The sequence below is a fragment of the Canis aureus genome, chromosome 1 (assembly GCF_053574225.1).
Source record: "Canis aureus isolate CA01 chromosome 1, VMU_Caureus_v.1.0, whole genome shotgun sequence".
NCBI lineage: Eukaryota > Metazoa > Chordata > Mammalia > Carnivora > Canidae > Canis > Canis aureus.
Genome location: NC_135611.1, coordinates 106,143,580 through 106,170,282, shown reverse-complemented (window position 1 = coordinate 106,170,282; position 26,703 = coordinate 106,143,580). Strand labels below are relative to the sequence as shown.

General features: G+C 49.0%; 2 protein-coding genes across 8 annotated transcripts; both read right to left on the bottom strand.

The window, feature by feature from the left end:
• Positions 1 to 214: 214 nt before the first annotated feature.
• Positions 215 to 7,810, bottom strand: SIGLEC10 (sialic acid binding Ig like lectin 10). Of its 3 annotated transcripts, XM_077843335.1 has the most exons (12): positions 7,659 to 7,810; positions 7,389 to 7,485; positions 6,887 to 7,270; positions 6,446 to 6,730; positions 6,107 to 6,154; positions 5,697 to 5,969; positions 4,649 to 4,696; positions 4,270 to 4,527; positions 3,902 to 4,186; positions 3,513 to 3,603; positions 3,288 to 3,417; positions 215 to 906 (listed from the first exon to the last, which is right to left on the bottom strand). In XM_077843335.1, the coding sequence occupies exons 2-12, from the start codon at positions 7,423 to 7,425 to the stop codon at positions 649 to 651; spliced, it is 2,097 nt and encodes a 698-aa protein (XP_077699461.1). In that variant the 5' UTR covers positions 7,426 to 7,485; positions 7,659 to 7,810; the 3' UTR covers positions 215 to 648. The 3 variants fall into 3 exon arrangements, with proteins under 3 accessions (XP_077699461.1, XP_077699477.1, XP_077699467.1); XM_077843351.1 differs by lacking the exon at positions 3,902 to 4,186; XM_077843341.1 differs by lacking the exon at positions 4,649 to 4,696.
• An 11,831-nt stretch (positions 7,811 to 19,641) lies between these two features.
• Positions 19,642 to 23,712, bottom strand: LOC144280898 (sialic acid-binding Ig-like lectin 14). Of its 5 annotated transcripts, none has more exons than XM_077843399.1 (8): positions 23,082 to 23,712; positions 22,606 to 22,884; positions 22,401 to 22,448; positions 21,543 to 21,583; positions 21,145 to 21,403; positions 20,781 to 21,038; positions 20,322 to 20,457; positions 19,642 to 20,193 (listed from the first exon to the last, which is right to left on the bottom strand). In XM_077843399.1, the coding sequence occupies exons 1-8, from the start codon at positions 23,581 to 23,583 to the stop codon at positions 20,151 to 20,153; spliced, it is 1,566 nt and encodes a 521-aa protein (XP_077699525.1). In that variant the 5' UTR covers positions 23,584 to 23,712; the 3' UTR covers positions 19,642 to 20,150. The 5 variants fall into 5 exon arrangements, with proteins under 5 accessions (XP_077699525.1, XP_077699533.1, XP_077699540.1 ...); XM_077843407.1 differs by having other exon boundaries at positions 21,543 to 21,580; XM_077843414.1 differs by lacking the exon at positions 21,543 to 21,583 and having other exon boundaries at positions 21,203 to 21,403.
• Positions 23,713 to 26,703: the final 2,991 nt, after the last annotated feature.

Here is a 26,703-nt window from a genome sequence, read left to right as displayed (position 1 = left end):
GGGGACTTCCTGTCCTGTCACTCAGCTAGCCTCTTTTTGCAGTGGCTGCTCTTGAGCTCACTGTGAACTTCTGCTTCTGTTCCTCTTCTGTAAAAATAAGTGGCTGAGTTTAAAGATTCTGCAGACTCTTCCTGGAAACGACCAGACAGCAAATATTTCAGACTCCACTCTGCCTGACTTTGGCTATAGACATACATAAAAGAATGGGCGCGACTGTGCTTCAACAAAGCTTTATTTATGGACACTGAAATTTGAATTTCATATCATTTGCACGTATCACAAAATATTTTTTTTCTTTTGATATCCCCACCAACCACTTATTTTCTTTAAGTTTATTACTATTATTATTATTTTAATAATCTCTGCACTCAAATGGGGCTCGAATTCAGGACAGGGAGATCGAGTCACAAGCTCTTCTGAATGAGGCAGCAGGGTGCCCCTCCCCCAACCATTTAAAGTGTAAAAAAACACTATGCTCAAAAATAGGTAGCAAGCCAGTAGGACTTAACCTCTGAGGTTAGCTTGCTCACCTCACAAAGAGATAGTTTAATTGCCTTTAAAGAGAGAGAGACTGGCTGCTCATTCTCCTCACCCTCTCCATTCTGCTTACCCTGGATCCCCGCCCTGCAGCTCCCGCCCTGGAGACCCTCAATGGAACTTGATGTCTGCGTAATCTGAATAGGTATCCTGGGGCTCCCGGGGCTTCCGCGGCCTGGGGTCTGAGAAGTGGAGGGTGGCATAATGGAGCTCCTCTCGGTTATTTGATTCTGAGGCTTGAGTGAATGATCTGGGTCCTTGGCTAGTGTGGGAAACAAAATGTAGCTCCTTCTGGTTCTTCTTACAGTCCAGGGAACCCGGAGGAGGGGCCTGAGAAGGGCTGCTTGGTTTGGCTTTCCGATTCTGAGCCTGAGGGAAAAACAACCACCTTTCTTTCTTTCTTTCTTTCTTTCTTTCTTTCTTTCTTTCTTTCTTTCTTTCTTTCTTTCTTTTCTTTCTTTCTTTCTTCCTTTCCTTCCTTCCTCTTCCTACCCACAGGTCCTGTCCCGGAGGACAGGGGAAAGAACACCTCTTCTTTCTTTCTTTTCTTTCTTTCTTTCTTTCTTTCTTTCTTTCTTTCTTTCTTTCTTTCTTTCTTTCCTTCCTTCCTTCCTTCCTTCCTTCCTTCCTTCCTTCCTTCCTTCTTCCTTCCTTCCTTCCTTCCTTCCTTCCTTCCTTCCTTCCGGCAATAAATAATGTCTGTGGTGTAAGCCACCTTTCTGTGGTTCTTTGCTGTGCCAGCCTGAGCAAACAGGCACAGGCAGTTCCATGTCACCACCACCATTCAATATGAGAACTGTTCCATCACCACCAAGCTCCCCTGCTTCCTATTTCTTTAAAGTCCTCATCATCCTCCTGTCTCCAACCCTGATAACTACCAATCTGTCCTCCATCTCTATAATTTTACCATTTCCAGGGTGTTATAAAGATGGAGTGATGCATATAAGACCATTTGAGATTGGCTTTTTTCCTCCTTTTTTGGTCTCTAAGTTTTTCCAATTGGTAGCTTTCTTTTTTTTTTTTTTTTTTAAGATTTTTTTTTATTTGGGCAGTCTGGGTGGATCAGTGGTTTAGTGCCACCTTCAGCCTAGGGCATGATCCTGGAGTCTTGGGATGGAGTCCCATATCAGGCTCCCTGTATGGAGCCTTCTTCTCCCTCTGTGTGTGTCTCTTCTTCTCTCTCTCTCTATCTCATGAATAAATAAATAAAATCTTTTTTTTAAGATTAACAAAAAAAATTTTTTTAAGATTTATTTATTTATGAGAAACACACACACAGAGAGAGAAATAGGCAGAGACACAGGCAGAGGGAGAAGCAGGCTCCATGCAAGGAGCCTGACATGGGACTCGATCCTGGGCCTCCAGGATCACACCCTGGGCTGCAGGCGGCACTAAACCACTGAGCCACCGGGGCTGCCCCCCAAAATTTTTTAAAGATTTTATTTATTTATTCATGAGAGACAGAGAGAGAGAGAGAGAGAGAGAGAGAGAGGCAGAGACACAGGCAGAGGGAGAAGCAGGCTTCCTGCGGGGAGCCTGATGCAGGACTCAATCCCAGGACCCCGGGATGACCTGAGCCAAAGTAAGATGCTCAATCCAGGAGCCCCTAACTGGTAGCTTTTTTAAAATGTTTGTTCCTTTTGATTGCTGAGAAGTATCCCATGGGGTTAGATGTACTTGTTTGGACTTTTAAAGAATACCAGGCACAGAGAAGGGGGGGGGTGCAGGGGCGAGGGGCAAGAGTGAAAGCAGGGAGGACACACGGGAAGTGAGGAGGTGCATGGAACTGCAGGAGTTGGGGAAGGTAGTTTGGGTGTATTCTGAAGGGGATTTGCTGATGTGTTGGTTGTGGGGTGGTAGAGAAGAGAAGAGCAAAAGATGACCTCAGGAATTTCAGTTTAGGCAACGGGGCAGATATGGTGCTATTTGTTAAGATGGTCCCAGTGGAAGAGAAGCCTACTCAGTCATAAGTTCTGTCTCAGACAGGCTAAGTCCAAGATGCCCTAGTAGACATCCAGAGATGTTGCCTCAACAGTTGGCTGTGAGTCTAAGATTCAGGGGTGAGCTTGAGAGATGTAAAATTTAGAGTCATCACAGTAAATGTTCTCTCCTGAAAATATCCAGCATTTGTATAGAACACCTAACTAGGTGCCAGGCACTATTCGAAATGTTTTACAGGTACAATAAGCAAGGTGAATACTTAGAATGATCCTAGGTAGAAAAAAAAGATGAAGAATGATCCTAGGTAATAAATACTACTATTTTCCCCATTTTATAGTTCAGGAAACTAAGACACAGAGAAGTTAAGAGACTTGTCCAAGAACACACAGCGTTAAAACCAGGATTGAACCCAGACAGGCTGGCTTCAGAGCCCTGATCTTAATCACTAAATATAATCTGCTTTTCAGTGATATTAATAATTATCACATCATTAATTATAATTAGTAACACCATCAAGGTGGTAATAATGGGACAGCTGCTCCATTCTGAGTAAGTGTATGTGTTCTAACTCTCAAACCAATTCTCAAAGGAAGCAGGAGGAGAAATGGAGGCTCAGAGGATACAAATGATTTGGTCCAAGTCTCACAAATAGTAGGTGTCAGAATCAGGACTTGAATCCAACACTCATACCTTTTCCACCTTGCCGTCCCTTGGGAAGATGGTTGGGACCATCTTGGGTTGGGACAGGAGAGGGGCCAGGGTAGAAGTCTGAGCAGGAAAAGAACAGGCAGGCAGCATGAGCCACTCACCAGGGGGCCAGAGTTAGGGACCACGTTGATGTAGTCCAGGATCGTGCTTCTCCGTGTGGCCCTGGGCCTTGGAGGGATCCCTGCCTGGTCCGGAGTCCCTGCCTGGGTCTGTTTCTTCCTCAGAATCTTCCTGCCAGGGAAACAACCCACCTGCAAGTACGCCCCAACACCTCCCCTGTCCCCAGCCCCAGATCCCACATGCCATTGCTCTGGCTCCTAACTCACATGACCAGGAGGAGGCAGAGGAAAAGAAAGGTCATGATGCCAGTTCCCAGAAATGTTCCATTGGAGAATGCTTTTGAGACGAGCCCCTTATCTGCACAAGGAAACAGCCATCTCTGAGCCTGTCCCATGGGCCTCACACCCACCGGCCCTTGGGCACTCAGGCTTTCAGCTCCCTTTCCAGAGGTTTTATCTGCAACCCCTCATGTCCAAGTCATGGAGACCCTGCTGCACCTCAGGACCAGGTGACAGGCCTTCCCATTTGGATTTCCCTTCGTATCCCCAGCCACAGGAGTTGCGTGTCCTCTGCCAGCTCCTGCTTCAACCACAGGACTCTGGCTCCAGCCCCACTCAGTGTCCACCTCTGGGGGGCACCCACTTGGTCCCCTAACCTGGCAGCAGCTGGACGGCGGCGCTCTGAGCCCCGTGCATATTCCAGGCCTCGCAGCTGAGTCTGAGGCCAGAGCCCAGCGGCCCACGGAGGCTCAGGGAACTGTTGGCCCAGGGCCCCTCAGAGCTGGAGGTGACGGTCAAGGAGGCATTGCTGTGGTTCCGCTCCAGCAGCCCCTCCCCCAGGCGCCAGCGCAGGGTGGGGGCCGGGCGGGCGAGGGAAGAGCAGGTGCACTGCAGCGCCTCGCCCTCCCAGGAGCAGGAGGGGCTGAGCGGCTGCAGGGGGTCTGGGGGAGGGAGGAGACGGGGTCAGCGGTGCCCCTGCTCCCCAGGCCCTGGGCATCCTGCCCCCAGGGGTCCCCACACTCACAGACCACAGAGAGGTGCAGGGAGACGTGCTGGGAGCCCAGCGAGTTCTGAGCTCGGCAGGTGAGTTCTCCTTCATGCTCCATTTGTATCTGAGGCAGCTCCAGTATCCCAGGGTCTGCAGGCTGCGAAGGGTTCAGAGTCTGTCCCCCTTGGGCCCAGCTCAGCCGGGCTGGGGGGTTGCTGTGGGTGACACAGAGCAGATGCAAGCTTTGGCCCTCCAGGACTGGGAGAGATGTGCCATTCCCGAGGTTTTCCAGGACTAGGGGAGGGAAGAGGCAGGACAGATGGTCAGCTGAGGGCACAGGGACCCCTTTGCATGCCAATATTCCAGATACCGATGCCCCCTGTGTAGTACCAAGTTTCTCTGTTCCCCTTCCTACCTGTCCTATTTTTGTGCAGGACCATCACTTTCAGGTTCTCTGGGGCATCTGAAACAGAGACAGGGTACTGGCTCTAGACTGGCCAGGGGCATCCCTCTGGACAGAGATGGGGGGGCGGGTCGAATCATCCGCTGACAGATTCTCCCCTGAGTGGCCGGAGGGAATAGACTGGTGAGAAGGACTGGTTTCTGTGATTTGGAATTTATAAAATATATTTGGCCTCTGTCCTGTTCCTGGTAGGGAGAGCTCCTAAAACCCTAGGAATGTCCTAAAGGAAGAGACCAAGAAAACTCTCTTGATATGCATAACAAACCCCTTTCCACCACAGCTGGGTTTATGTAAATGAGGGGACTTTTGGAAAGCACTTCAGGTTGGTGGCTGGTTGCCAGGAGAACCAACCTTGTGACCTGAGGCTTGGGGACTTAGACCCCACCCCTGACTTCCATGGTGGGGGAGGCTGGAGGTGGAGTCAGGCCAATCATTTGCTCAATCCTGCCTTTGTATTGAAACCTCCATAAAAACCCGAAAGTATGAGGTTTGGAGAGCTTCCAGGTCGGTGAACAGGTGGAGGTGCAGGGATGAGGGTGTACCCGGAGAGCAGCATGGAAGCTTAGGGCCCTCACACCACACCTGGCCCTACACATCTCTTCCATCTGCTGTTTTTTTTTTCCATAATAACCCGTGATCTAGGAAATAAAATATTCGTGAGTTCAGTGAGCTACTTTATCAAATTAAATCCAAGGAGAGTGTCATGGGAAACTCCAATCTATAGCCAGTTGGTCCACCTGGGCTTGTGACTGGCCTCTGAAGAGGAGGGAGGCTCTTGGACTGAGCCCCTTCACCTGTGGGATCTGACATGTCTCCAGGTAGACAGCGTTCAGTGGAGTTGAATTATAGAACACTGGGCTGGCCGTCAGAGAATTGCCAGTCCCCAAAGGCCTGGGGTTCTGAGTGCCTTTAGAGCTCTGGGACCTTGCCTCCAGCCCGGGCCAGCCCCCCTCATCCCTCTCTCTTTCTGGAAACCAGGCCCCCAGCCAGTGGCACTCACACTGCACAGAGAGGTCCAGGGTGCGGCTCTGGGAACCAAGCCTGTTCTCCGCCCGGCAGGTGTAGCAGCCGGAATCCCCAGGCTTTACCCCGTGCAGCACCAGCTGGTGCTGCTCGAGGGTTCCAGGGCCCCGATGGTGGGACCAAGAGAGGATTCTGTCCTCCAAGGCCCAGCTCAGTGTGGCCGGGGGCTGGCTGTCCACAGCACAGAGCAGTCTCAGGAACTGGCCTTTCTCAACCTCTAGATGTGGGCTGTTGCCCTGGGGTTCCAGGGCTGTAGAGACAGAAGCAGCTAGAGGAAGTCTGCAGGGCGGAGCACCGCCTTCCTCCCTCCCTCCCTCCCTGCCTCCCTCCCTTCCTCGTCCTCCTGACGCCTGGAGGACCAGCCCCTCCCTCCCAGCCCCGAGGTACCTGACGTGTTGTCACGGGAAATGCTGATCACCAGGTTTTTGGGAGCATCTGCAACAAGATTGAGATCTGGCTCTGGGGAGGGACGAGGAGTTCCTCACAGTAAGAGAGTGCACCCTCCGGGAAAAGAAAGTATGACTATCCGTGGGACACAAGCCACGGACAAGTGCCAAAGATGCTTGTGGACACGGAGCAGACTGCATCCCCAAGCCCCTCCAGGGCAGAGGCAGCATGGTGGGGCTCAACACTGGCCTCTCGGGACCCACCGCCAGACACATCTGTCCACTTGCACATCCTCTCCGTTCCTGCCTGCGCACCCTGATGCCCCACCACCAGACTCACAGGCAACATTAAGTTGAACGGTTTTCTCTGTGCTCACGCTCTTCCCGGCAAACTCTACACGGCAGGTGAGGTGGGTGCCATGGTCCTGGGGCCTCGGTGTGAGAATAAGCATGGAGAAGTAGGAGGATGTTGGTCTGCTCCTTTGGTCGGAGACGGCGGCCCCCATCCAGGAGAAAGTAGGGGCTGGACATTCCTCAAAGGCCCAGTTAAACACGCAGATGAGGGTCACCTGGCGCCCCGACTCCAGGACCTCTGGGACGAAGACCTCTGGCTTCTGCGTCAGGGCTGAGACAGAGAGAGGGCACGATCCTAGCCCTGGAAGGGGTGACCCCTGGTCTGTTCCCCCACAGACTCCCCTTTCCCAGTGTGGGGAGCGGTGGCGGGAAAGGCAGGGAGGAGGAGAGACCCCACCCCATTGCCCAGCTGGAGCCAGTTCTATACCTGTCACTTGCAGATAGAACTGGTTTCTCAGAAAATTGTATTGCACGTGTCTGCCTCTTTCCACCCGAAAGAAGTACATGGCTGTGTCCTCCACCTGGGCCTCTTTGATGAGCAAGGAACAACTCTGACTCTTGGGATCGCCAATAAGCTGGAATCGATCCGGGGGCACAGTTTGCACCTCTCGATACTGGTTGTTTGTGGCCACCGGCCTTCCGATGGCCGAGTCCGACCCAGCTGTGAACCAGTAGCCAAAAGCTGGGGTATCATCCCTCCAGCCTATCTGGGGGTAGGAGAGGGTACAGGGCACATGCACGCACAGGCCCTCTTGCACCTTCACGACCTTCTGCACTTGCAGTGAGAATCTTGGGTCCTGAGCCTGAGACCCTGAAGGAGACAGAGATTCAAGCTACACCCCCAGCCCAGACCACCCCACCCACCCTGCCTGGGCTCTCCCACCCCACCCCCACCCATCCAGGACCCTGCTGGCCCTGGACCCACTCACCGCCCCACAGCAGGGCCAAGAGTAGCAGCAGGAGCATCTTTGCACTAGGAAGTCCTTGGACCTGCCTTCAGACTGGCTCATTCCCCACACGCTGTGACTGTCAAGGGGCAGAGCAGAAGAGGAAGCACCGCGCAGAGAAGACAGAGGAAGCTGAGCTTCCCGTGATGTGTAAACTGCTCCTGATTCTGGGCTCCACGTGGCAGTCCCTGTCCTCTCCACTCCCCACCCCACCTCATCCACTAGGACTGGGTCTTTCCCTCAGGGGCCTACCTGGTGCTGAGGATTGCAGAGCCGATCCTTCGGGGAGCCAGCTCTGGGGGAGAGCGTGGAGGGCATGTGAGGCCATGGGGTCTGGGCAGGTGGAAGATAGGGGCTCTCCCACTGGGCTGGCCCTGGGTCACTGAGGAAGCAGAAGTGAAAGTGCACAGTGAACCCTTCTTCAGAGAGGTGCCTCTAGGGATGGTGGTTGGTGCAGAGATGGATTCTGGGGGTGGAGGAAGGGCTTGTCTTGAAATTTAGAATGTCCAGCTAAAGTTAACTTTCCTGGGACACCTGGGTGGCTCAGTGGTGGAGAGAGACTGCCTTCAGCTCAGGTCATGATCCTGGAGTCCTGGGATCAAGTTCCACATCCGGCTCCCTGCTGGGAGCCTGCTTCTCCCTCTGCCTGTGTCTCTGGCTCTCTCTGTCTCTCATGAATAAGTAAGTAAAATCTTTAAAAAAAATAATAGGGATCCCTGGGTGGCGCAGCGGTTTGGCGCCTGCCTTTGGCCCAGGGCGCGATCCTGGAGACCCCGGATCGAATCCCACGTCGGGCTCCCGGTGCATGGAGCCTGCTTCTCCCTCTGCCTATGTCTCTGCCTCTCTCTCTCTCTCTATGTGACTATCATAAATAAATAAAATTAAAAAAAAAATTAAAAAAAAAAAATAAAGTTGACTTTCTTTCTCTATTTTTTATAAGGTTTTATTTATGAGAGAGAGAGCACGAGAGAGAGAGAGAGAGAGAGAGAGAGAGAGAGAGGACTCGAGAATGAGAAAGGGGAAAGGGCAGAGGGAGAGGGAGAAGCAGACTCTCTCGTTGAGCAGGGAACCTGATGTGGGACTCGATTCCAGGATCCTGGGATCATGACCTGAGCCTAAGGCAGACACTAAACCGATGGAGCCACTCAAGCGCCCCTGAAGTTGACTTTCAATTAAACAATGAATTTTTTTTTCTTTTTCTTCCTTTTTTTTTTTTTTCCTTCCTTTTTTTTTAACATGAATTTTTTTTAACGAAATATGTCCCAAATATTGCAATGGGACATTCTTGTATTAAAATTATTCGTTGTGGGGCGCCTGGGTGGTTCAGTTGGTTAAGCACCTGACTCTTGCTTTCAGCTCAGGTCATGGTCCCTGGGTCCTGGGATGGAGCCCCGATGAAGGCAGGCTCCCCACTGAGTAGGGAGCCTGCTTCCCCTCTCTCTCCCACTCTGCTTTTTTCCCCTCCCTGCTCCTGCACACTATCTCTCTCTCAAATAAATAAATAAAGCTTTATTATTTTTTTAAATATAGCTTTAAAAAATCAAAATTATTTGTTGTTCATATCTGAAATTCAAATTTAACTAGATGCCTTGTGTTTTTGTTTGCTAAATCTGGTAACCCTAGGCTGGTCTCTGTCCCATCCCTCCATCCTGGCTGGTGGGCTCACTGATCCCCTGGTCCACCAGAGGCTCCCACCCCCAAGACCTCAGTCCTCCTCTCAGGCTCCCCTTCTTCTGCCCTAAGATTGGATGCACTTACTTGTAATACTCGTTCTGAAAAGAACACCTGCTCTCACAGGTAAGGGGGATATGGAGCAAGTGGGATAAACTCCCAGATGTCCTCCTCACCCAGCCCTTCCCCTTGAGATGACCTTGGCCACATAGAGACAAGGGTTCCAACCACTGAACCTGGGGGTGGCAGGTATCATGCTGCACACTGGGGACACAGGCAAATCAGACACAGTGTCTGACCTCAAGGGGATCCAATTTGGTAAACGAAGCTTCTTCTGAGAATCAGAAAAGCACTGAAGTGCTCATAACCACTCCCCCTACCCCCTCATCCCTGCCGATGCTGGGACAGATGTTCATGCAGAAGCCAGGAGAGGTCTCCTGGAGGAGGTGACATGTGGCTGCCTCTGTCCTTGCTCTCATGTTCACTGTACTCATGCGCTCAGGTGGCTATAACAAAGCACCACAGACTAAATGGCTTAAACAACAGAAAAATTATCCTTCATCCTTCTGAAGTCTGGGAGCCCAAGATCAAAGTGTTAGCATGGTTGGTTTCTTCTCAAGCCTCTCGCCTTGGGGGTATAGACACCATCCTCTTGCTGTGTCTTCATGGGGTGGCCCCTCTGTGTATGTCTGTGTCCTGATCTTCTACTTCTCCCCCTTCTCCTTCTTCAAGTGGGCTAACGCCCAGTGTGGAACCTAACGCGGTGTTTGAACTCATGACCCTGAGATCAAGACCTGAGCTGAGATCAAGAGTTGGACAAATAACTGACTGAGCCACCCAGAGGCCCCCTCTGATGTCTTCTTAGGAGGACACCAGTCCTACTGTATTTGAGCTTGCTCTATGATCTCATTTTAACGGAATTACCCCTTTAAAGGTCCTATTTCCAAATATAGTAGCAATCATAGATCCTGGGGTTAAGACTTTAACATATGGGGACTCCTGGGTGGCTCAGTGGTTGAGTATCCGTCTTTGGCTTGGGGTGTGATCCCGGAATCATAGAATTGAATCCCACATCGGGCTCCCTGCATGGAGCCTGCTTCTCCCTCTGCCTATGTCTCTGCCTCTCTCTCTGTGACTCTCATGATTTAAATAAATAAAATCTTAAAAAAGAAAAAGACTTCAACATATGACCAGGGCAGGGGGCACAATTCAGTCAGTCCATAATATCTGTTTTGGCGCTCTGATCCAGGTCCCTGCTCCCCAACCTGGGCTTTATCAGGGGAGACCCAGGATCCCTTCTCCCAGGGAGCCTCCTGTCCAGGGGTTACAACGCAAGCTCAGAGAGGAAGGGCCTCCCACGGAGAAGAGGGAGAGGGCGGGAAGGATGCCCCAGTCCTCATATGGGCTTATTCTGATTGTGCTACTGACAATTCCCTGATTTTCTTTCTTTCTTTTTCTTTCTTTCTTTCTTTCTTTCTTTCTTTCTTTCTTTCTTTCTTTCTTTCTTTCTTTCTTTCTTTCTTTTTTTCTCTTTCTTTCTTTCTTTCTTAATTTCTTTCTTATTTTCTTTCTTTCTTTCTTTCTTTCTTTCTTTCTTTCTTTCTTCTTTCTTTCTTTCTTGATTTTATTTCTTTATTCATGAGAGACAGAGAGAGAGGCAGAGACATAGGCAGAGGGAGAAGCAGCCTCCCTGATGGGAGCCTGATGTGGGACTCCATCCCAGGACCCCTGGATCACAACCTGAGCCAAAGGCAGACGCTCAGCCACTGAGCTACCCAGGTGCCCAAATCCTTGATTTTCATATTGTCCTTAGTTGCAGAAGATGATAATATGGCAGGGGGAGAAGGTTTGAATCCTTGGGATGTCCCCGTACATTTCTTTGCAGCCTCCTATGAGTCTATAGTTTTTTCAAAATGAAGTTAAAAGCAAACTAAAATATTCACTCATATATGGACTATAAAAAATAGTGAAAGGGACCATAAGGAAAGGGTAGTAAATTGAGTGGGGAAAAATTAGAAAGGAAGACAAACCATGAGAGACTCCTAACTCTGGGAAACAAAAGGTTGCAGAAGGGGAGGTGGGTGGGGGGATTGGGTAACTGGGTGATGGACACTAAGGAAGGCATGTGATGAGATGAACACTGGGTGTTATATGTTGGCAAATTGAATTTAAGTTAAAAAAATGTTTTAAAGCAAACCAAAATAGATAATCCCAAAGCACAGCAACAACAGTCTGATGAGTCTATTAGACACCTGCTCAGAAATCTGTAACGTGCATCTCAAACTTAACGTGCTTCATGCAGCCCTATTTCTCACCACAAACCTTTCCGGCTATCTAAATATTTTTATGTGTCACCAAGTCCTGACTGCTTCCTTTACCTCACTCCATACACAACTACCCACAAGACCCATTAGCTCAACTTCTTAGGTATTAAAAAAGTCTATCCATTTACCCCCACCCCCACTACCATTCGTTACCTCCTGCAAGATGTATCGGTCTTAGCACTATTGACATTTTGAGTCCGATGGTTCTGGGAGGGGAGGGATAGGGACCGTGGCAGGAAGTCCAACAAGAGCCCTGGCTTCACCTCTCAGATGCCAGTGGCACCCCGTCCACTCTAGCTGGGACTGGGACAACTAAAAATGTCTCCAGACATCGCCGCCTATCCCCTGATGGCAACCTACCCCTTGATGGAGAATGACTGCCCGCATCCCAGCCACCACCTTCACTCCTCCGTGTGACACCAGTGATTGATTATTCTCGCTGCTCCCACTCTGCCCCCTCCATGGTGGCTTCTCAACACAACAGAGTTACTATTTTTCAAATATAAATCCATCCAGGTCCCTCTCTTACTTAAACGTTTCAATGGTGTCTTGCTATATTCATGAGAATACCCAAACTGCTCACCCTATCTCACCATGACCTCCCCAAGCTCACTTTGAACCCTCTTTTGCTTTGCTTCCGCATTCTGTCAGGGATCCCCACTGTGTTTCTCACTCACAGCAAGTCTGTTCACACCTGGGGACTGGAGGGGGGATGACCCTAGGGGTTGTCCAGAATGCTGTTGGGGGGGGCTGCTCCTCCTACCCTTCTGAGTTCAAAGTCGTCCACGTTTCCCCTCCCCCACAGCCTTCTGAATTTCCTGTGGCTTCTTGGGCCCTTCCTCTAAGTGACCAAACCACTTCCACCCCTCTCCCAGGCTTGCCCAGACAAGAGCCAGGTGGCTACCCAAGGCCCCCAGAAATCTTTTTCCTTCATCCTAACATCTCTCTTCTCTGCCCAGGAGTGTTCAGATTCTCTCTGAACATATTCCTTTAAGACAAACGAACAGGGGCACCTGGGTGGTTCAGTGGTTGAGCCTGTACCTTCGGGGCTTAGGTCGGGATTCCCAGGTCCTGGGATCGAATCCCGCATCGGGCTCCCCTCAGGGAGCCTGCTTCTCCCTCTGCCTTTGTCTCTGCCTCTCTTTGTGTATCTGTCATGAATAAATAAATTAAATAAAAAAAAAAAGAAAAAGAAAAAACTACCAGCTCTGCAGGCCTCCCTTCTCCTCTCATTAACAAATGTTGCGTATCTGCTCCATTTACCCCTGATGTCACAACGGAGGCGCTAAGATAGACTTTGAGAGGAAGTGAGACAAAGGTGGGGCGCGGGTATGGGGCGAGAGAAGTTGAGAGGGAAGAGAGAGGTAGTTAGCTCTGGACTGGGCCTGGGGAGGAAGCAGGGGTGTGGGCCTGAGACTGGAGCGAGGCATCGAGGGGATGTAGGAAAGGGTCCCAGTTAAGGATGAAGAGTCGGGGACTGGCTGCAGTTGAGGCCCTGAGTGCCGAGGGGACTCTAGTAGGGGAAAGGGGCACCTTATCCTCCCCAGCCCTTACACACACACACACCGTCCTCTTCCTGTCATCTGTCCGCAAAGGACCTGTCCCCGGTGCCTCGCCGTCTCCACCGCAGTTCAGGGCGCCGCCGCCAGGAGGCGCGCCACCTCCGAAGCGCCGAGGACCCCAGCGGAGCCCCGGGCACGAGGGCCGGTGCTGCTGATGGTGGTGCTGGAGAAGCCGCAGCTCCACGGGGACTATTTCCCTGGTGCTGCATATATTTGCAATCTCGGCTCTTCCCAAGAGGCTACGTTGATTCTCATTGCACCTGCAAATTATGACTGTTCTTTCACTGCATCTCAATAGACCGAGTCTCTGCGGGGGGTGGGGGGAGCTATTAAAGAAGTCACCGTGACCACTCTCCTTCCCTCACTGCAAACCACCCTCCCCAATTTAAAACACTTCAGTAGGCGCGCCTGGCGCGCCTAGGTGGCTTAGTTAAGTATATGCTCCTGGGGTCCTGAGATCGAGCCCCAAGTTGGCTCCATGCTCAGCGGGGAGCCTGCTTCTCCCTCTTCCTCTGCAGCCCTCCCTCCTCATTCTCTCTCTCCCATTCTCTCTCTCTCTCTCTCTCTCAGATAAATACATAAATACTTAAAAATAAACAAATAAAACACTTCAGTACTGTCCCATGCTCACACATCATTCTCAAATGGAGTCCTGCCCAGGCACACTCACCATGTGACAGCCAGGGGGGGAAAACATGTTCCTGTGATGGCTTCATCTGGGCTATAACAGAGATATCACAGACTGGGTGGCTGAAGCAGGGAACATTCACTTCTCACAGTCTTGGGTCCGCAAGTCCAAGATCAAGGAGCTGGCTGATTCTGTATCTTGGAAGAGCCCACTTCCTGACTCACAGAGGAGAACTTTCTAGACCGCCTTGCCCTCACAGGGTGATAGGAGGGTCCAGGGAGTCTCTGGGGCCTCTTTTACAAGGGCACTAAGTCCCATTCAGGAGACCTCCAGCCTCACGGCCTAATCACCTCTCCAAGGCACCACCTCCTACTACCATCACATGCGGGGGTCCGGTAAATTTCAACATACAGATTGGGGGGGGTGACATAGTATATAGCATGTGGTGTTATCAGGTCCCATCCTCGAATTGTCTAGGTTGGGGTTGTGTTCTCAGCTGGACCTTCACCCTTTTCTCTTCAAGTGGAGATAGCATATTAAAAAGCAAGAAGGTGAGAGAAATACTACTACAGGATAAATTTGGATTTGCTAATTTCTAGTATAAGGAAAAATTTTGTAAGTTCAGTGCTTTGTTTTCAGATGTAATTGCTATTCACTGGCATGTGTTTTGACAGTCCGTGTGAACTACCTATTTTCTTTTCTTTTTCTTTTTTTTAAAAAAGATTTTATTTATTTATTCATGAGAGACACACAGAGAGAGAGAGAGGCAGAGACACAGGCAGAGGGAGAAGCAGGCTCTATGCAGGGAGCCTGATGTGGGACTCGATCCCAGGACTCCAGGATCACGCCCTGGGCCAAAGGCAGGCGCAAAACCACTGAGCCACCCACGGATCTCCAACTATCTATTTTCCAAAGTGAAATACTAACTCTTTACATGAAGACCCAAGGCTCTCTGTGATCTGGTTCCTGTTTACTTCCCCAGCTTACTATCTCTTTACTCCAATACTTTAATTTTTTTCCCTTTAATAAAGTGTAAAGCAGCCCCTGCTGGCATTGACAGACAGGCCCTGGTGTTCTCCTATTAAATATAAATGATTTCACAGGATTTCACACCAGACAAACCCACTTTGTGACTGGAGTAGAATAAGATAAGGATAAGACTACTCCATAGTCATGCCTTAACACAGACACATTGTCTAAGCCACAAAATGACGACATAGCCCCCATCCCCACCCCAGTCCAGGATAACATGAATGACTGCAGAATATTTATCAATTACAGCTTTAACCTTTGTTATGGACTGAATGTTGTATTCCTCCAACATTCATATGCTGAAGCCCTATTCCCCAGTGCGTTGGTATTCAGAGAGGGGACATCTGGGAGATGATTTGGTTGTGAGGGTAATTTCCTGAATGAGATTTGTGCCCTTACAAAAGAGACTGCGGAAAGTACCCTTGTCCCTGTGAACCAGGACACGTGCTCTCACCAGGTGCCAGATATGTTGGTACGTTGATCTTGGATTTCTCAGCCTTCAAAACTGTGAGAAATAAATTTCTGATGTCTGTAAACTATCCAGTCTGTAGTGCTCTTTTAAAGCAGCCTGAACTGACTAAGACAGATACCTATTAGAGCTGAGACATCACTTGGTAAGCTGGCATATATTCATCTAACTAAAATCCTTACCAAGGTAATTGAACATTTCTGACTCCAGAAAATACTGTCCATCATGCCCTTTCCTATCAATGCCAGTGTTCAGAGCTAGAGTCTTGGCCGTGTGGATAAGGAGCAGCTTGAGGAAGAGAGCCCCTACCTTCTCAGCTATATTCACCTGATATTTAGTCCCTTTAACACACAGCTGGCAGGGAATGAAAAGTGCTGGCAGCCTGCCCTTTCCTGGGAGGGTACCATAATTCTCGACTTGGGACTTGGAGGAGAGGAAGCCTTGTGTTCTTGCTCTACCTACCTGGAATAGAGTTTCCATTATCCTGAACTGGTATAGGGATGGAAGTGGAACCAGCAACATTATTCTTAAAAGCCAAAACTGGGAACAATTGAAATGTCCATTAACTGGTGAACACATAAATGAAATGTGGTATATACTCACACAATGTAATAATATTGAGAACAAAATGTCATTAGCTATTAGTGTGTGCTCTAACATGGTTGAACCTCAGAAATGTAATACTTAGTGAAAGATAGCAGACACAATAGACTTTATATTATGTGATTCCATGTATATGAAATATTTATAAAAACAGTTCATCAGTTCATTAGAGATTGAAAGCAGATCAATGATTTCCTGGAGCTGTGAAGGGAGAGGTATTTATTGCAAATGGGCATAAGGGTCCTCTTTAGGCTAATCAAAATGTGTAACAATGACTATATAACTCTATAAATTTACCCAAAAATCGTTGAACTGTACACTTACAATGAATTAATTTTACACTGTATAAGCTATACCTCCATAAAGCAGTTATTAAAAGTCTGCTGGGAGGACACCTGGGTGGCTCAGCGGTTGAGTGTCTGCCTTTGGCCAAGGGCGTGATCCCAGGATCCGGGATCTAGTCCCACATCCGGCTCCTTTCAGGGAGTCTGCTTCTCCCTCAGCCTGTCTCTGCCTCTCTCTGTGTGTCTGTCATGAATGGATGGATAAAATCTTAAGAAGAAAAAAAAGGTCTGCTGGGGACTTCTGCTTCTTAGCATAAGAGAGTATAGGGTACAGAATTCTCCTCCTGTAAAAAACTGGAATGCCAAACAAAATATAAGAAGCCTCTGTTTTCATACGTGAAACACAGGCAGGGAAGAACTGTGATCCTTGAGAGAAGGACAAAAATGAGGTTAACCATAAAATCACCCAGGTTTTTTGTGAGGCAGTTGTTTGCAACTAGCAGAGTGAGAAGGGGATGAGGTCATAATAAAAGGGACTGAAAATGGGGATCCCTGGGTGGCTTAGCAGTTTCGCACCTGCCTTCAGCCCAGGGCGTGATCCTGGAGTCCCGGGATCAAGTCCCACATCAGGCTCCCTGCATGGAGCCTGCTTCTCCCTCTGCCTGTGTCTCTGCCTCTCTGTCTCTCATGAATAAATAATAAAATCTTTAAAAAAGGGAGGGGGACTGAAACTTCACTGGGTTGAAGAGACAGACTTGAGGGATAAGGAGACCGACATAGCTAACATATGTAGGTCAGAGTTTCAGACAATAGAGAGTATTGTGAAGAAAGGGTTCAAGGTCTCCAAGAAAGGTCCTTGAGTGGTTGGCAAAATAAGAATCTGCATGTGCACAGGGTAAAACCCAATGAGGCCAAATGAGAATATATATTTTTTAAAGATTCTATTTATTTATTCATGAGAGGCACACAGAGAGAGGCAGAGACACAGGCAGAGGGAGAAGTAGGCTCCCTGAAGGGAGCCTGAAGTGGGACTCTGATCCCAGGACCCTGGGATCACGACCTGAACCAAAGGCAGTTGCTCAACCACTGAGCCACCCAGGTGCCCTGAGTAATTTCTAAGGGGAGAATAATTACTGGAGAGTTATTAGATGGGAGATTCCCAGTGCTCACAAAGGGCTTGGTCTTGTGTATATTCCCTCCAGCCAGAGTGAAAATATCTCCTTGAATCCATGGGGCATTCAGTAAAATCACCAAAAGGGCCATGGCATTCAAGTGAAAGAAAATTAGTCAAACACTAGACCTGTTTTAGGAGGAGCTGAAAATTAAAGAATCTTAGGAATATGGCCCAGAGGTGCCTGGGTGACTCAGTCAGTTAAGCGCCTGCCTTCAGCTCAGGTCATGATCCCAGGGTCCTAGAATTGAGCCCTACATGGGTCTCTCTGCTCAGTAGGGAGCCTGTTCTCCCTCTCCCTCAGCCCCTCCTCCTGCTTGTGTTTTTCATTCTCTCTCTGTCAAATAAATATTTTTAAAAATTGGTCCAACATGCAAGTAACTTAACTGCTTTTAAAAAAATGACTAGTGTTTTTAAAGGAATACAACAGGGGATCCCTGGATGGCTCAGCGGTTTGGTGCCTGCCTTTGGCCCAGGGCGTGATCCTGGAATCTCGGGATCAGTCCCGCGTCGGGCTCCCTGCATGGAGCCTGCTTCTCCCTCTGCCTGTGTCTCTGCCTCTCTCTGTGTGTGTCTCTCATGAATAAATAAATAAAATCTTTAAAAATAAGCAAATAAATAAAGGAATACAACAAAACCAAGCAGTCAGCCACATAAAATTGATAATTTCCAGTATTCAATGAAAATTACTAGACACACAAAGAAGTATGAACACATGAGAAACACACTCAACCAGAGAAAAGTCCTCCAGTGGAATCAGAGTCAGACATGACACAGAGGGCAGAACTAGGAGACAAAGACATTAAAAGAGTTATTACAAGTATGTGCCGGAAATATTGAAGGATGTAAAGGAAAAAATTACCATTATATAATAAGCGAAGAAGTATAAGATTAAAAACAGGATGTGTAACTTTTTAAAAAGATTTTTAGGGCAGCCGGGGTGGCTCAGCGGTTTAGGCCACCTTCGGTCCAGGGCATGATCCTGGAGACCCGGGATCGAGTGCCACATCGTGCTCCCTGCATGGAGCCTGCTTCTACCTCTGCCTGTGTCTCTGCCTCTCTCTCTGTGTGTGTCTCTCATAAATAAAAAAATAAAATCTTTAAAAATAAGTAAGTAAATAAATGAATAAATAAATAAATAAATGAATAAAGGAATAAAACAAAACCAAGCAGTCAGCCACACACACAAAAAAATCTTTAAAAAGATTTTTATTTATTTATTCATGAGAGACACAGAGAGAGAGAGGCAGAGACATAGGCAGAAGGAGAAGCAGGCTCCCTGAGGGGAGCCCAATGCAGGACTCAATCCCAGGACCTCATGACCTGAGCCAAAGGCAGATACTCAACCACTGAGCCACCCAGGTGTCCTGGAAATGTGACTTTTTAAAAAGAGTTTATTTATTTATTTGAGAGAGGAAAGCACATACATGTGTGTGTGAAAGAGCAGGGGGAGGGTGGAGGGAAAGGAAGAGAAAATCTCAAGCAGACTCTGCTAAGGACAGAGCCCAATGCAGGGCTGGATCTCATGACCCTGAGATCATGACCTGAGCCAAAATCAAGAGATGGATACCAAATGACTGAGCCACTCAGGTGCCCCCAAGAAATGTAACTTTTAAAGAAGAAAATACATTATCTGCAATGAGAGTTCCATTGAACAATAGATTCAACATTGTAGAAGAATGATCAGCAAACTTGGAGATGTAGCAGTAGATCCTGTTCGAACAGCAGACAGAGAGGGGGAAGGGTCTGTAAAACGGCAAACAGATGTTCAGGGCCCTGTGAGATAGCATCAGGCCACATAACATATGTAAAAGGAGAGGCCCAGAGAAGATGAGAGAAAGGAAGAATAGAAAAAAAAAAAAAAAAATATATATATATACATTTAAATAAATATTGGCTTCACTTTTACAAATTTGATTGTAATTGTAAAACCACAGACTCAAGGTACTCTGCAAATGCCAAACAGGATAATATCTTTCTTCCTTTCTCCCTGTCCCTTCTCAACACACACACACACACACACACACACACACCCCAAGGCATATATTAATCAAATTATTTAAACCCAGGGAAAAAAGAGAAAATATTAAAACTGGCCAGAGAAAAAGACAAACTACAGATGGAAAAAAAAAAAAAAAAAAAGGAAGGAAGGAAGGAAGAAAAAGCTTTACAGAATTCTCACAAGAAACTATGAAAGACAAAAGAATTTGAATAACTGAAAGGGAAGAAAATGTTACCCTAAACTTCTTTATCCCATAAAAAAATATCTTTGCAAGCTAAGGGAAACAGAAACTCCTCTAGATAAATAACAGCTGAGAGAATTCGCCACCAGCATACCTACAATCACAAGAAAGATAGATTCAGGCAAAAGGAAAGTGAAACCTGAAGGTATACGAAGGAATGAAAAGCTACTGAATGGTTAATATGTGGATAAATATGAAATAGTTTATTTTTCTAATTTAAAAAATCTCTTTAAAATTCACTGCTTGGCTATTTTTTTAAGATTTTTTATTTATTCACAAGAGATAGAGAGAGAGAGAGGCAAAGACATAGACAGAGGAAGAAGCAGGCTCCATGCAGGGAGCCAGATTTGGGACTCGACCCCAGGGCTCCAGGATCTTGCCCTGAGCCAAAGGCAGATGCTCAACCACTGAGCCACCCAGGCAGTCCTAAAATTCACTGCTTTGAGAAATATTATGAGATTTATAACAATATATTATGGGGTTGAATTTTGGGCTTATCCAAATCAAATTATAATAAGCACACAGAAGCAAAATATTACATGGAGTATACATAATTCAATTAATAATAACGAAAAAATCTGTCTATGTCCTCATTCACCCTCCCCACCATGGATGTGGAACCATCAGGAAGAATCTTAAGGATCAGAAGTGAAGAGGTATTATTTCTGGAGAGGAGGTGGGGTCGAGTCCTCTAGTATTTCCTTGTTCCACAGAGTAGTGCAGGGGTGAGTCTAGGATACTGTGGTTTGACAGATCCTCAGTTACAACTTGCAGACTTACCCCCTTTGGAGCCTCTGAACCTGTAGGGGAAACACAGTTCTGAAATAAGAGGCCAGTTCTGTGGGTAGCTTGCTCTGGAGAGGACAAGAAGAGTGAAACCACCCAAGGTGTCCCAAAATCTGGGATGCTGTGAGAAAGGACTTCTCACCTGGTATAGTAGATCCAGGTGAGGCCATAGGTGGAAAGGAAGCCAGCCCCCATGAGGGCCCCTCTGATCAGGGTGAGGACCAGAGGCCAGGTGCCCCCCTGCTCCCCTGAGTTCTGGGGGCAGGAACTGGAGGTACCTAGAGGAGGAGGAGAGAGAAGAGGAGGAGAGTGAGTTTCCTTTAAAAAAAAAAAAAAAAGATTTATTTATTTGAGAGAGAGTGAGAGCCAGACAATCACAGAGAAAGAGGCAGAGGGAGAAGCAAAGGGAGAAACAGACTCCCCTCTGAGCAGAGAGCCCAATGATAGACTCAATCCCAGGACCCTGAGATCATGACCCAAGCCAAAGGCAGACGCCTAACTGACTGAGCCACCCACTCACTGAGAGGGTGTTTCCTGAATTCCACACCTTAGTCCCATTCACAGCCCCCTGTCAGAATGCAGGTGTCCCGCACATACTCACCCTGCATAACTAGGTTCAGGGAGACGTGGTTGGAGTTCTGCAAGTGCTGAGCTCGGCAGGTGAATTCTCCTTCATCGCCCAGGACCAGCCGGGGCAGCTCCAGGACCCTGGGATCCGAGGGCTTGGAGGGGCTTAGGGTCAGGCTTCCTCGGGACCAGCTCAGCATCACAGGGAACTTGTGGTCAGTATCACAGACCAGGCGCAGAGACTGGCCCTTCTGAACTCGCAGAGAGGTGGCATTGCCCAGGGCCTCTGGTACTAGGGGACAGAGAGAGCCAGAAGGGCACAGCTGAGGGCCCCTTCTCTCCCTCTGGCCTTCCACAGACACGGGTGTGGAAAATAGTGTCTCTCAGACAAGTGTTACCAGCAAAGGCAAGTAAGAGTGACGAGCCATCTGGTGGGGTGGGGAGAAGGAATGGTACCCAATGAGGCCAGGACAGGTGAATGGCTCCCTGAGCGAGAGCTGGCATGTCTGGACATGGCAGAGAACATCCCAGGAGGTGGTCCCTTTGATGTATGATTCTGACGAGGGGCATGGACACACGTAGGTCTGACCTGGAGACTCGCGCACAGGTGTTGCTCCCAGGCTTTCCTCTGAGGGCCACAGGGAACCATGGGAGGGTCTAGACAGGGGAGGAACAGGGCCAGATCTAGGGAAGGTGGAGGCACCTTTGGGCCAGGGTGGGCTAGAGGGGACGGTGGGGATGGGGGCAGAGACTGGCAGGCCAGAGAGGAAGCTGGTCCAGATGCAGGTGGTCTCACCATGTCCAGGTAAGAGAAGGTGGAGGCCCGAGGTGGGGCTGCTGCCGTGGGGATGGAGAAAGAGAGCCACTTAAGACATTTTCCTGAAGTTGAGTTTGCAAAACTCGCTGGTTGTGGGGAACATTGGGTGGGGCACAGAAATGTCTAAAGTGACTTCCAGGGATGCCTGAGTTGTTCAGCGGTTGAGACCTGGGTGGCTCAGGGTGTGATCCTGGATTCCTGGGATCAAGTCCCACATTGGGCTCCCTGCATGGAGCCTGCTTCTCCCTCTGCCTGTGTCTCTGACTCTCTCTCTCTGTGTGTCCCTCATGAATAAATAAATAAAATCTTTTAGAAATAAATAAAAAAAGTGACTTCCAGGATATGGACTCAGGTTGCTCAGGTGGGAAAGGCCTCCCCAAGGTAGCAGAGGGGGCTCAGGATGATCTGGACTGGACAGAGATGGACAGAGACTGGGAGGATCCCTGGGCAGACACAGGACTGGAAGCACCAGGGCACAGGCTTATTCACGGCGTCATGCAGAAAGCAGCCAGGGGCCCAGTGCCCAGCTATAGGAACTTGTATCTAAGGCTCCTGGTGGGACAGAGATGTCATGGCCACAGGGAGAGTGGAGAATCACGAAAAGGGTCCGATGGGAAAATGAGAGGAGAGAGGTCAGGGGAGAGAAAGCAGCCATGGTGACAGTGAGTGGTCAGCTAGGATTCAGAGTGACCCCAGAGAGTCCAGCCAGGTGGTGGGGTGAGGCAGATTTGGGACCAGGGAGCGATTAAGGGGCAATGGGGCTTCATTCCTCCAGACCCTTGCAACATTCCCTTATTTGACCTCTGAGATACCAGTTGTGCCTCAGACCTCACCCACCTGTGCTGTTTCCCCTGAAGATGAGGATGGTCAGGTTGTGTGGGGCATCTGAAACAGAAACAAATAATCGGCCACCTGCAGTATGATGAGGTAGCCGTGAGCAAGGGGATGGAGCCTGGGTATTTGCTCCATCTTGATTCTGTGGCTCTAAGAATTCTTCCCGAGTATCCCACTCAAGCCCTGCCTCCCCCTCCCTAGCACTCACAAGACACGTTTAGCTGGATGGTCCTCTCTGTGCTCACACCAGCTCCAGGGAAGGTCACTCGACAGGTAAGGTTGGTGCCGTGGTCCTGGGGCCCTGGTGTGAGGGTGATCACAGAGGCGTAGCGACTCTTGGAGCCCCAGGAGGGGAGGGCGACCCCGATCCAGGAGAATGTGGGGCGTGTTCCCCTCTTACAGACCCACGGCACGCTACAGGTAATGTTCTTGGGGTGGCCAGATTCTAGGGGCTCTTGGATGTAGATGTCAGGTGTCTTTGTCAGAGCTGAGGAGGAGAGAGACAGAGAGACAGAGATCCTGGAGATGGTACCTGAGTGTGCCCCTAGAAGCAGCCTCTACCCCCAGGCCAGCTGTCTCCTCCTCAGACAGGATGGAAATCAGGGATCCCCTCCTAGTCCTGCCCCAGGAGCCCTCAGGACCCATGCATGTGGCATGTGTCCTTTTCTTGGCCCCATTTCTTACCCGTCACATGCACGGAGAGCTGGTTCTGTAGGTAATTATATCTCACATAAGACCCTCTCTCCACCCTGAAGAAGTATGTCCCCGAGTCCCTTCTCTGTGCATCTTTGATCTCCAGGGAGCAGTCATATTCCAGGGGGTTTCCAAGGAGGCAGAATCGGTCCTGGGTCCCCTCCTGTACTTTACGATGTGGGTTGTTTGTGGCCACTGGAGCATCCTGGGACGTAGAGGCCCCTTCCCGGAACCAGTAGCCATGAACAGGGTCAGAGTCAGCCCAGCCATTCTTGGGGTAGAAGAAATTGCAGGGCACAGAAATACATAGGCCCTCCTGCACTGTCAGGGACTCCTGAACTTGCAGCCAGTACCTCGAATCGGAATTAGAGAACCCTGGAGGGAATGGAGCCAGTGGAGGCAATGGAGGCAGTGGCTTCTGCCTGCTCAGCCTCTTCCCCTGGGCCCACTCACCTGCCCACAGCAAGGGCAGCACCAGCGGCAGCAGCAGCATATTTGAGATGGAGGGTGTGTGGGCTTCCTGTGGGTGAAGGAGAGGTGCCAGGGAGGAGCCTGAGTCCTGGTGGTTCTCAGAAGAGGAACTGCAGCCCCAGAGCTGGCCCCATCTCTGCACAGAGCCTGCCACATTTCCTGGCCAGAGACCCAGAAGACGCCCTCCCCAGGAAGGAGAGGCCAGCACCTGACTGCGTGTCCTGCCCCCATCTTGGCACTTCCCTATGGCACCAGAGCCTGGACTGGGATTTCTGAGGACATGTGAGGCATGAGACACAGTGAGTCTCCTCGTCCTCCAACTGAGGTGATTGTCTGAGCAGCATTGTCTATACTGGGAGCTAGTCAGTTCCTGGCTAGATCTGGAGGGGTCACAGCTTCATCTAGAGCTTCCAGGTTCTAAAGGATTCTTTAGGTTTGTGTGAGTGTCTGGAGCAGAAGAAAAGAAGGAGTCCTGGGTGTAGTGAAGGCAGGAGCCATTCATTCATTCATTCATTCATTCATTCCCCAAATACTTAGTGAACATCTGTGTTGGGGGACCTGGAGACAAGCCAGTTGGGCCTAACCTGGTCCACCTTGTGACATGGTCCCCACCCAGGGTGCCAATTCCTCCCCAGCCACACAATACTGTCCCTGGGGGGTTCAGAGCTGCAGGCACCTGTGACTTTGCCATGTGTCCTTAGGTATTTTCTAAAAATACGAGTACGAGATTATTTTTGACATGTAGTAAACAAGAACAACTCTCTTCAAGCTGCAAAACTTGAACTATACCCATTAAAGAACAACTCTCCATTCCCCTCTCCTCCCAGTCCCTGCAACCACTGTTGCATGCTTTGTCTTCAGGAATTTGACAATTTTTTTTTTTTAAGATTTTATTTATTCATGAGAGACACAGAGAGAGAGGCAGAGACACAGGCAGAGGGAGAAGCAGGCTCCGTGCAGGGAGCCTGACGTAGGATTCAATCCTGGGTCTCCAGGGTCACGCCCTGGACTGAAGGCGGTGCTAAGCCGCTTAGCCACCCGAGCTGCCCCTTGTTCTCAATTCTTTTGCATAGGTACCCAGATGTGGAATTACCAGATTATATGGCAATTTTATTACTAATTTCTTTTTTTTTTAATTTTTATTTATTTATGATAGTCACAGAGAGAGAGAGAGAGAGAGAGAGAGGCAGAGGGAGAAGCAGGCTCCATGCACCGGGAGCCCGATGTGGGATTCGATCCCGGGTCTCCAGGATCGCGCCCTGGGCCAAAGGCAGGCGCCAAACCGCTGCGCCACCCAGGGATCCCTCTATTACTAATTTCTTGAGGAAAGGCCATACCCTTTTGTGAACCTTCTCTATTACCACGTCAAGCTAGCTGTGACTACTCTTGTGATTCTGGACGTTCAAATTCAGCCCTCCCTGACATCCCCAGTTGGATGTCAAGTGGCTTCTCAGAATGAACATCATCCTTCAAAACCCAGCTCTCTGAAGTCCTCCCCATAAGAGGACTCTGCCCTTCCAGATGCTCAGGGGAGATACTGGGCATCATTTTTGCTCTTCTCTATCCCCCACCCCCTCCTCCATTAGAACATGCTGTTAGCTTGACCTTCAGAATATATCTAGAAATATTCCCCCACCTGCAGTGTATCCTTGGCCCAGCGCACCTGGACAACCACCCCCCACCCCCAGGGCTGTGCCACATCTCTTTTTTGCTCCCACGGACGCAGTCTGGCTGATTCTGAACTGAGTAGCCATGGGGATCCTCCTAAATGAGGGTCCCAGCATGTGTCTGCTCTCCTTGAAGGCTGCAGTGGTCTGCAGTGGTCTTCCACGGGATCTGCATCATCCTCCGGGCTCCCCCACCTTTGCACTTCTGTGCTGCCGGTCTCGGAGCTACTGCACTCACTGCTCCCCTAAGAGGATTCCTTTTAGGCAAACAAAGAGTCTGCTTCTTCCTACCTTGGAGTCTTAGTTCAAACATAACCTCCACAGCCTCTCAACTCCAGAAAACCCAGCCCAAGGCACCACATGCTCCTTTCCTTGAGAGCTTTTTCTCCAGGCCTCTATGAATATGTGACATACTCTATTTTTATTTATTATTTACTTTTTTATTCTTGTCTCATAAGAACAGCACCTTGATGACAGATGTGCTTAGTGTTCCCTTGTTTTGTTTTGTTTTGTTTTGTGGTAAAACACTCACAAAATAAAACTTGCTTTTTTTAAAAAAATTTTCTTTATTGGGCAGCCTGGGTGGCTCAGCGGTTTAGCGCCTCCTTTGGCCCAGGGTGTGATCCTGGAGACCCAGGATCTTTTTATAAAAATATTTTATTTATTTATTCATGAGAGACACACAGAGAGAGGCAGAGACATAGGCAGACAGAGAAGTGGGCTCCCTCCAGGAAGCCTATTATGGAACTTGATCCCAGGACTCCGGGATCACGACCTGAGCCAAAGGCAGATGCTTAACCACTGAGTCACCCAAGTGTCCCGAAATTTGCCATTTTTAACATTGTATAAGGTACAATTCAGAGACACTAAGTACACTCACAATGTTGTGCAACTATCACCACCAACTCTTTCCAAAACTTTTTCATCATCCCCAACAGAAACTCTGCACAGTTGCCCAACAACCTCCACCCACCCCCATCCCCAAACTCAGAACAACTCCCATTCTACTTTCTGTTTCCATGAGCTTGCCTGTTCTGGGTAGCTCGGATAAGCAGAATCAAACAGAGCTTGTCCTTTTGTGTCTGGTTTTTTCCTTTAGCATATTGTTTTCAAGGGTAATCCCTATTGTGGCTGCATGATATTCCATTGTGTGTGATATTCCATTCTGATGATGGACATCAGGACTGTTTCCATTGTTACCGTGAGTAATGCTACCATGGAACAATGATCCACAAGTATCTGTTTTAGGTGATGCTTTCAATTTCCTTGAGTATATACCTGGGAATGCAAGTGCTGGGTCATACAGTAATTCTGTTTATTTTTTTTATTTTTTTAAAGATTTTATTTATTTTTTCATAAGACACAGACACACACACACACACACACACACACACAGAGGCAGAGACACAGGCAGAGGGAGAAGCAGGCTCCATGCAGGGAGCCCGATGTGGGACTCGATCCCAGGACTCCAGGAT